The 11208-nt window shown below is 43.8% G+C and overlaps 1 protein-coding gene across 2 annotated transcripts in view; it reads left to right on the top strand.

Annotated features, from left to right (window-relative positions):
- Window positions 1-11208, top strand: part of mtpap (mitochondrial poly(A) polymerase) — a 21041-nt gene that overhangs the window by 5379 nt on the left and 4454 nt on the right. For both annotated transcript variants that reach the window (XM_010780965.1, XM_010780955.1), the window contains exons 5-6: window positions 3620-3831; window positions 5028-5254. In XM_010780965.1, the coding sequence (XP_010779267.1) occupies window positions 3620-3831; window positions 5028-5254 (439 nt within the window). The remainder of the gene's footprint in view (window positions 1-3619; window positions 3832-5027; window positions 5255-11208) is intronic.

Below are 11208 nucleotides of genomic sequence, written 5' to 3'. Positions count from 1 at the left end.
AACAAGTAAAACTAGAGCTTCAACATGTGTAACTTAATATTCTAATCAGATGCGTTTCAATAAAAGGCACCCCTGAAGGCCTTGTAGAACTAAGACTGAACCGTGTCTCCTGAGCTTTTTATAGCGTTTCTACAATGTCTTGCAAAAGTTTCTGGCAAATACAGAGGCAATGAAGGTCATGTTGTGCGGCGACGGTAGCGCAAATCTTTAGCCCGGAAGTTTTATTCAGAAAAAGGCGTGTTTTTTAATGTCAAATAAAAAAGGCAAAAAAGGGAGCGGTGTAGACGCTGGGTGAGCCATTGCCCAGGGTCGCTGGTGGTCACATACCTCTTGGTACCCGATATCTCGCTTATAATACCATAAGTGAGGGGACGTACCATTATTGGTGAAGCACTAACGTTTAAATTTATGAACTAGAGCCTGAGGAAACGGTTGAGTCCCACGAGAAAAGATATAAAAAAAGCTGACACTTATGAGTGGGAAGTTACATCGTTTATGACCCCGGTTTGATGATTGACAGGTCACAGAACAATTATGGGGGCTATCTCCCCTTATCCACAATTTAAAGTAAGTCACACAGACTATCTCCACTTTGTGTGGAGCAGCAAGTTCAGCTGACAGAACAAAGTGAAAAACAAACAATGGCATAAAATATTATTAATATGTCGGGTAGTAATAGATTTATTTATTTTCTTCTCAGAGTGTACCAGAATGCATAGTTTATATGTTAGTATTTCAAAAAATCTCCTGGGGGAGAATCCCCCACGACCCCCTCCCTGGGGGTGGGTTTTCAGCATGTTATACAGTTCAGCTTTGATTCCATCATCTCATTAAACCTTATTTAAAAGCATACTTTTGTTCTGTGAAGGGATATAATGGATATTATGCACTGTACTTCACTTTCATTAATATTGCAGACTGAAAAGCGTATATATATATATATTACAGCACACTCTCAAATGGAAATATGTGTTTACATAAATGGTGACCACACCGTTTGAGACCCACTGAGAACTTAGACTAAGTTAACTATCTAAACACTCAGAGAGTCCTTTACCTCACCTGAGCTGAGGTTATCCGAGCTTGAATGACACAGAGACCAATCAAGGGCTTTGATTTATGATCTGTATGACAGAGGCCATGTCGGCAGGCCACATCATGTTGACAGCCAGTCACCCTGTGTGAGACAGGCCACTTAACAGGCCAGAAGGAGGCGAGATCAGAGCAAGGGACCGAAGGATCATTGTCCACAAGTTAATCGATCGCAGAGGGCATCGTGGTCACGGACGAATAAAAAAAAAATTATAAAAAGAAAAAACCTAAATGGGTCGCGAAATATACTTGGGCGGCCATTAATATACCTGGGTGGCCCGCCCAAGTATAGTCTATGTGTGGGAAACCCTGGGTTCAAAATTTCGGGTCACGATTTATTGACAAAGGAAAAAGTGGATCCCGAGACCTGACCAGTTGAGAACCACTGCTCTGTACTATATACAACCGTGTTCTATCAAAGGTTAGAGAGATGCATGTTTCATGTGCTGATCACATGTGTAATGACACTACTGGCAATTTGTACCTTACGTGTACAAATTGAGAGCCACTTAGTTAAACACAGAGGTAAAACTCAACTCAAGGTGAGATTTTTGTATGAAAAATACAATATATATGGAGAGTTTGCCAACAGTTGAGATTGAGATTTTAAGAGAGAAAGGGTGGAGAGTTTACCGTAGGATGTAGGTGAGAAGCAGCATCTGCAGGACTAAGAAAGGGTAGGCGAAGCTCTCCCTCAGGGGCGGAGTCCACATCACACGAGTGCTCTGACACACATCACAGAGGATAGAATTACTCAGAAATAATTATTCCAAAAAGTTAAGTTAAGATAGTTTTCACAAGCAATGTCTTCCTCTGCAGCTTCGACATATCAACAGTTATAATAAACCTGTATTTGTCATGTAAAACAATGCTTGTATCCACAACAGCATCTGGGCGTTGTGCTCTCTGGTGTCTGAGTGGAATGTTTATTTGCCACACTTCTCTAATGAAACTACACAACATCACATTTTCCCGGTTTTGATTTATATACCAATAACTTAACCCCATAAACTTTAATGGTTGGAACCAGGACCTTCAGTATTTAGATCAAGTGGCTTGTGAATAATTAGTGCCACATTTACAAGTGTTGTTACACATGCTGTTATTTTAATGTGCCAGATGTATTTCAAACCAACATTTGCATATCTCCTGCTGCAATGTATACAAGCGGTCTAACTGTACCGAGCAGCGTTGGCACACAACGGTTTCTATTTTCTCATTTTTTAAGTTGTCGGGACTTCCCAATGGTTCTGTTCCCTGCCAGACACTCAGTCTGAATAGTTTATAAAGAGGGAACCTGTGGCTATAGTTTGATAGAATCACCATTTAATACACATTTATACAAACTTTACACGACAAACTCACATTTGTGTCACCTCAGAACATACAGCTTCATTACCAATGCTGATGTAATTCCCACCAGACTCAAAAAGAGAAAACTGGCAATAGGAGAACATTTTACAAGAGTAAGGTTGGAATTAACCATTATTTTCTTTATCGTCTAATACATTTATTTTTTTAGTCCATAGAATCGTTTGAATATCACATAAAACATAAATTAGAATAGAATGAGAGGGATGAAACCCTCTGTATAGAACACTGTAGTTTCCATAGTTTCCCCACAGCAGCAGACGCACACAATGACGTCCGCTGGCGCATCATAAACACGTCAGATAGTGAAAGTGCATTCGGATTCTCTAAAGTACCGCAGTCTCTTCTCCTAAATCCTTTTGAATTCTCCTATCCACTATCCCTTGACCCCGTGACGTTTCACTCAGAGGTCAAGGAATAGGAGATAGGGTTAGAACTTAGGAGCTGATTTTTGGATTATCGGAACGCAACCTAGCACTAGGAGCAGTGGGCAGCTATTGTACAGCACCCGGGGAGCAATGGGAGTGGGGGGGAAGGGGGTTGTCTGGTGCCTTGCTCAAGGGAACCACAGCAGGGCAGGAGGTGAACTGGGACCTCTCCAAGTAGCAGTCCACACTCCATATTTTAGGTCTGGTCGGGGACTTGAACCGGCGACCCTATAGCTAGTCAGTCCAAGGCAAGCCCCTGCTGACTGAGCCACTGCCGGACACCTTGTTATTAGGTTGAATTACATTAAAAAGGAGCATTAAAGAAAGAATAGATGCAACAATGGTTAAACACCTGCGTTATGCATTTGTAACCAGTATGTAAAGACTAAAACAAATGTGTCCATCTACACTCATAACTGTAGGCTGGTGTATTAAAAGGAAATAATATTATTATTGTTGACTTGTAGGTTATTGCTCACTTAGAAATGTCAATGTATCGGCATATAACTACATCAAAGTATGTTACAAATAATTTAATACATTTTTATATGCCACAGTCTAAATAAGGTTTTAAAAGCACGTTGTTGTGTTTGTGCTTGCTATGTGTACTACAATCATTTAAAGACATTTTGAAACAAATAAGATGCTACAAAGTAATAATAGTGACCTGTCTAAGAAATTGATGGTGATTTAAGATCATTAAACATATTTAAACTGTCTGTTTGCAGCCAAAATCCGGTCTGTTCCTGGAGTACCAGATGAAGAGGGCCAACTTGGAGCGGATCGTCACCCAGAACATCCTGTCAGTCATCGGGGAGTGTGTGGACCAGTTTGGACCCGGGTGTGTGGGGGTGCAGAAGATACTAAATGCACGCTGTCCCCTGGTCCGTTTCGTCCACCAGCCCTCTGGCTTTCAGTGTGACCTCACAGCCAACAACAGGTACTCACCCTGTGCACCTTTACTAGGAGATAACCTGTTTTCCATACATAAACACTATGAAACAATTGTTCGTCATGGCTCTGGGGTTGCAGTGGTTCATTTAAAATGATTCGGTTTCACACTACTATTGGTCATATCTTGAAAGGTCAATTATACTTGTTCATAGTCATAGGCCTCTTGCTTCACAGAAACTGCTATTTCGTTGTCGTCCTGATATTGATTTGGCAATACTGACCAAACAGAAACCTGTGTGGCAGGAAGTGCTGTGGGGGTACAGTTGCACCCCTACCGGAGTGAAACTGAACATGAAGCTTAAAAGGGGGGCTTGTTTGTGTTTCACTTCCTCCCTTCCTACCAATGATAACACAAACACCTACACACCTGCTAACATACAGAAAAACTGCTCTGCAGTTTCTAAGGAAATGGAGGGGAACCATCAGAGGTGGTGGGTGGATGTGAGGGGGACTTTTCTTATATTGTGCTGGTAGATCTTTCAAGCGCAGCTCTTTCCTGCCTGAGGTTTCTGTGTGCGCGTGTGAAGGGAAACCAACAGCAGTGTGACTGACGCAGCCACTATGACAATCTGAAGGCTGCTCCCTAGTGGTGCTTTTCATATGATTTCATTTTCACTGACCCTTGACATTAAACAGTATTTTATCTCATGAACTTGGGAGGTAGAAATGGAATACAAATATATGCTAAATATGTGGACAAATACTGGGACCTAATGTCATGAAGATAAGGATTGTACTGGCATTAAGAGGTTCATACTGATGCTTTCCTAGAAAACGACTGAAAAAAAAATGGTGCTATGTAAAAATATTGGTTAAGAGCATTACAATTATCATCATAAGGATTGACATCCTGAAACACATAATTATCTGTAATAACCCATTGACAAATCCACTGGTTTAATAGCAATACAATCAGCCAAAAGGTCAGTCATATATACAGTATATTACAAAATTCTGCACGATATTGTTTATTTCTGCAATTTATTCCCTATTTAATATACTTAATTTGTTGGTTATTGACAGCATGTCCTATTTTGATCAGCAAGACGCTGACCTTCAATCCAAATACAACAATGCAAAAATACAATGTATGAAGTGCACTTGTATTGGAAATCTCAACACTGATATCAAAAGAGCCCCATCAAAACATGCAGTAGTAGTAACTTTGTGTGTTCTCCACAGGGTGGCGATGAAGAGCACAGAGCTGCTATATCTGTACGGAGAGCTGGACCCACGGGTGCGTCACCTGGTGTTCACCGTGCGCTGTTGGGCTCGAGCTCACAGCATCACCAGCAGCATCCCCGGGGCCTGGATCTCCAACTTCTCCCTCACCGTCATGGTGCTGTTCTTCCTGCAGAGGAGGAGCCCCCCTATCATCCCAACCCTGGACCACCTCAGGGACCTTGCAGGTACCACCAAGCACTTCTTCTCACTTAGTAAACATCATGTCAGTTTAAAGCAGAGGTTTCCTTTGTTTGTTATCAATGTTTTGGTGCCCATTCTATCCACAATTTATGAAAAAATTACATGAAAGCCTGACAAAGAAACTTAAGTGAAATCTCTTCTTCTCAACTAAGTCCACACCTTAATGTTGTGGTTTTTTTTTTTCATACATTTAACTTATTTTATTTTTTTCTTCGAAGAATAACTCAACCACTAAGTATACTCAAGTAAGGTGAGCTTTCATCAGACAGTGCAGCTGCGGTCTAAAGGTATTTTAACTTGCGAGCCCTAAAAATGAAGCCACTTAGGACTTTCTCACATTTGTGTTTACCAGTGACGTTCTTCCCTCTTTTTCAAGATAAAGTAATCTAATAATTCAAAGAAAACAAAACATTAAGGAAATTATAAAGGTATAAGATGATGTAGCATAAATGATTCTTTCCTATCCTGTGAACAGGTCAGTAACCCCACTGATCTGTAGAGTATCTTAGCTCTGACGTAAGATTAGACAAGATAAGATATAGACCTTAATTGACCCCCGTAGTGAAATTCAGGTGTTATAGCAGCAACAGAATAAGAGAGAAACACAGGAGATAAGAGTTCAAACAAGAATTAGGAGAATATAAAATAATGGTAAACATGTACAGTATGTTACAGTATCAATAAGAATAGTATACAGTGTGCGAAAAAGTACACGTCCCACCGTCCGGGACGTGTTATTTACAATATCGGACAAGTAGATCTTTCAATTGACTTGTCCGGCGGACAAGTGACGTTTTTCGCCCTGATTTATTGACAAATTATTGATAAATTCTGTTTACAAAAGGCAGAACTCATTCGCAAATTGTACGTGTCCGCCATTGTTCGTTTAGAAATGTTGGTTTCGGTTCTGCTTGTCGATTCCTAAGGAAATGCATCTCGCCGCTTTCTGTACAGTTAGACGGGGGCGGGGCGGGAAGTGTAGCACAGTGGCAGGGTTGGGAAGCAAAACTCGGTTCTGAGGAGGAACAAATAACAATTGTCCGGTCCCGGGATTGATAAGAGTTGTGAGGACAGGAGGCGAGGCCGTGCCCCGCGGACTGCAGCGCTCTCTCTCTATGCTCCGTATCAGCTGATCGCTGCACGGTGCAGCTCAGCGTCTCTCTCTCTCTTTCTACGCACAGCGGATCCGCTGCCCGTTTAACAGCCTCATCTTTGTCAAACTTTCTTATGTTCTTTCTCTAACATGTAATGAAGGTTATTAAGCGTTTTAGCTCCTGTGTTGTTAATATTGACCGCCATTTCCTTTATGAAGTGAAGCAGCCTCCCTGTGTCCTCGCGCGGTCCTCACATCCCCGGACCCCCAGACTCGGAGGAGCAGAGGGATGTCAGTATTGTTTATGAAGCAGGGTATAGAAAGTACATTATTGAAATGAAAATACTATTTATTTACTTTTACAAACAGTGAGCAGCTGGGCAGCTGCAGCATGGGTATTGCAGGAGATGTGTAAGCGTGCAAGCGTCTTTGAGTTGTAGAAAAGCGCTAGGCCTATAGGCTATAAATATTATTGTTATTATTAGGCCTATGTGTTGGACATGTGTGGTAGGACTCTGTCTCACAGGAAGGTTGCAGCATGTGTGTTGCAGGACATGTGTTGGACACACAGACTGTGTGGTTGGACTCTGTCTCACAGGCAGGTTGCAGTGTAACATCAGAGGAGACTGGTCCAATTGTACATTCTCAAACTGCACCACTTAGAACTAACTAAACAATGCAGAGATTATTTTTATATAATTGTATTCAATAACCGTGAGAAATTAAACAGTATGAGGTGTTTTTTAAATAGGAATACAGATTTGACTTAATGTTTTCATAAATATATTTTTCTCCCAGTTTGTCATGGGACTTATTTTTACCCTCTCAAAGAACCGGAATCGAAAAGCAGAACCGGAATCGTTAAAATCCAAACGATACCCAACCCTATGTGTGATGCAGTAAAATCTTACCGCTCATTTACGTTAGCGGTGTCGTAAAAACCGTGGGAAAATGTCAAATACGATGGCGAAGAAGAAGATTCCAGTGGCCCCAATTTGTGTCCATTCTGGACAAGTGAAAAATGTATTCGGACAAGTAAATTGCCAAACTCACTTGTCCATGGACAAGTACTCTCTAAAAACGTTTTCTCACACTGCAGACCCACCGTTCACGCACACACTGACCTCCTTCTCCCCTCTCTCTCCAAGTGAGGTTCTTACCCTCATTACCTCTGCCCGCCCTACCACCTGTCCTCTGGACCCTATCCCCTCAAACCTCCTTCAGACTATCGCTCCTGATATTCTACAGTTTCTCACCCATTTCATCTCACCCATTCATCAAGACTTCTACCTAACTTCCTGTCACTTTTCCAAACATTTTTCGAAGGAGGCTAAGAGTACGCCTCTCTCCTAAAGAAACCCACTTCTCATGACCTGCATCTGATTGTTATTAAACCTTCGCCAAGGCTGGTCCTCTCCCATACCCGATTGCCTGGTAATCATCAGTCCCTCTTAACACGCGTTGGAACGCGAAACTGCCATAACCTTTAACACATGACCTCTCCTGGTTATCTCGTCAGCCACAAGAACACTTACTGGATACCGCCGACCAGTCCTGGTTTTCAAGGCAGGGTCCCACTCCAACAGGAACTAACGTGCCCTCTTGCCTGTCCACTGAGGAAAGCTAGCATCAGCTGGCTTAAAGCCGCATACCCTCTCTCTACTGTCCATCATTCCGTTTGGACCTGTACCTGCTGCACTTTCGAACCACGTGTGGAAACATTTCAGGATGCGGTCGCTGGGTCGCTACTTCTCACAAAAAACTTGGAGTTCAGGTTCGGGTCTGCACGGACGTGGGCGTTGCAGCCTCCTCACGACTGCAATGTACCTCAAAGAACCGTTTAACCTTACAGGGTTCTGTGGAGGAGGTTCGAGTCGGACCGCTTTTTCAATTTTAACTCACCGGGGTGTTCGCTTCGAGGTCTTTTGTTTGTTGGTTCGTGCTGCCTTTCCGTTTCCGGGAAAAGGATTGGTCCCCACTCTTGAGGCCTTGGAACGAAGGGGAACATCGCGGCCGCTTGTGTTGCGGCGCCGTGGAGACTCAACCTGCAGCGGAGGGAAATTGGGTTTGTTGATTGCCTAGATTTAAAATACCCTGTCCTTCACTGCCAAAAACATCGCTGATTACAACCCGGGCTGCGGGGTGCAGATAACGACTCTTTAGCAACGAATCCAGGGGAGATACGTCCAGCTGACCCAGGAAAACAACCGAGGTTCTGGGGTCCCAGGGGGGGCTCTCCTCATTTTTCCTCCAACGCCCGTGAGCTCATGGGCACGAGCTCCCTTCCCTGGCTGGTCGTTGACCTGCATGGTGCCATTCCCAGGACCGTTGCAGGCTCAGGTCAAGATTTTGCAGGCGGCTGTCGGTCTGGTCTTCAACCGCCTTTCAAGGATTGTTCCGCGGACACCACGGCGTGGGCCGCGCCCTGCGCTCCCGCGGCGGAGGCGTCCGCAAAGGAGAGACCGGGGCGGTGGTCAGGAGATCCACTTCAAAACACGGTTGGGTTACTTGGGGGGAACCTTTTGTTTTACCATGCCGTGCGGGTGGGGATTGCGGCGCCTTTCGCGTCAGGGAGATTGGCAGGTGACAGCCGATGGCCGGGTGGTAAAACCGTCGACCCAGGCCACGTGGCACCTCCCGCGTCGTGCTCGGACCCACGACAGCTCGCTTCCGACCCCGCACTGGCGAACGGGACCAAGTCTCCCAGTCAGCAAAAACAGGGTGGGTTTGGGCTATTCCCGGGCTTCCAAGCGAATCGGTGGAAAGGTTTTGCTCCCCCCATTTCAGATCCAGGACAGGCAGGATGTAGCTTGCCGATCTTTTTTTGGCGCAGGACTGAAACGAATGACCATGCTCTTTCGGGACTTTCGCACTTTCCGAGGCGATTTTAGAATTAAGGGCTAAAACAAAAGAGAGTTACTCGTTACAGTAGCCACTTTATACTTAAATAGGGGAAAACTTTGGGCTGTGATCTGAAAAAACCAGTTTAGTACCACTGGAATGTTCTCCTTGGGCTCTATTGGCAAGCCTAGGTGTGACTTTGATGATTTGCTTGTTTCTTCAGGGTTGGGTATCTGCGCGCTGGGTTCGAATTTACTTATGGAGAGGTCGGCTTTGGATTAAAAGGCGGTCAGCTAAATGCCAATGTTTGTAATTGTAATGTAATGTAATCGAGTAGTTCCCCAGTTTTTCTGGCTCTCACTCTATGGGGGGGGTCCCAGCCTGTCTGGCATTACCTTGGGACACCTTAAAACAAATCATATTATATATTATATGTAAATACCATGTGTACGAAAAACAACTATACACTTGATTCTCTGTTCTGTTTGAACATCTTGATTGTGTATTGGTTTCCGAGTCAGGGTCCTTTCTCCTTTTTAGTTTTTACCGTTAACTTTTTGGGAAGTTGTTTTACCAATGATGGTACTCGTTTTGATTGGGATAGCCCAATTTGGTAATGCAATGTTAATTAAAAAAGACAGACAGGTTTGGGTTCCTGTCATGCTCAGGCATGACGCGTGTGTGACGTCGGTAACGTGTTGGCTCCAATAATGAACTCCAGCCTGCAAATGAATACCGTAATCAAACATAAGATACAGGTAACCCCAAGGGGAAGTATGGTTGTGACCGGCCCCCAATAGCCAAAAAAAGTAAAACGAAAGGTGAAACAAATAAAGGCAAATAAGTAAGCCAAGCCGGACCGCCAGGGAAATGAATGAGTTTAAAACTAGAGGTATACCCAGCGACGAAGACGCCAGAGAGGATTGGTTCGGGCCGGAACAAATGAAGGAAAAAACTCAGGTCCATACTTGAAGAAACTTGTGAGCACACGCAGCAACCACTCTAGTGTAATCATTGGCGCGGGGCATTAATAATTCACCGCCCTAGAAAAAATGGGAAACAGAGAGGATGTAGCGTATTGATCCATATCCTGGAAGGAGTCATGAATGAGGTTGTGACAAACGGGATGAAGGTACGGTCGTCTATGAATCTAGATGGCTCCGATTGAGAGAACATATTGGTCAGATATTGGTAAGACAGATGCCCGCTACTAGCAGACATTAGTGAGGCTTAAGTTCGTTTAACCAAGTGATGTACTTGTACTAGAGATTGTGACCTTGAAATGTATGAGTAGAATGGCGAATTGCCACAGGGGATGAATAATGAGACATCGAACAGCCGTCTCGCTAGAACGCCCCCTAGGTGTCTCGCAAACACGGGTGAAGACAGATTCCGAGATAAAATAGAGGGTAAGTGCTTCGATTATAATGCCAAAACTGGAAAAGATGATGAACACGCGCCACTCACACATAATCGTGATAGGGACATATAAAGCTCATTATACTTTCCAAAGCAACCATCCAAATATGTCAGCGAAATTTGATGATCGTGACAGAGCACTGAAAATGAATGGTGAAAAATATATACGTAGTGGATGCATATACAATGGATTCATAAGCGTTTCTTTTTGGATAAGAACCATAACGTCGGCCCAGGTCTGTTTGAGAGGGATTAACCACCGGTAGTGAGTGTAGATGCTTTGAGAGATCAGGGTTAGCTTCTAGGCCTCATGTTCTTCATGATGAGCTCATAATACTGTTACTCTATGAAATTAACTTGGAGGCCAGATTAGCATCGGTTGGAGTACCGATTGTAGGCTACCTTCTCGCTTCACCGCTAACCCGAGCCTCAGGTAACGATGTATGTACAGACCCTGCTGAATAGGATCAAGAGAACACTACTAAAGCACTCGAAATTGTAAAGACTAACAGCCAAAAGCCGCTATCATGCACCCGTTGTTTCAACGCAGAGGCGAGTCAACCAATAGGTCCGGTAAACAAACAA

This window comes from Notothenia coriiceps, unplaced genomic scaffold, assembly GCF_000735185.1.
Source record: "Notothenia coriiceps isolate Sejong01 unplaced genomic scaffold, NC01 NC01_scaffold00000491, whole genome shotgun sequence".
NCBI classification, from domain to species: domain Eukaryota; kingdom Metazoa; phylum Chordata; class Actinopteri; order Perciformes; family Nototheniidae; genus Notothenia; species Notothenia coriiceps.
Note: the sequence above shows the minus strand (reverse complement) of the source record. Positions and strands in the feature narration are given on the sequence as shown.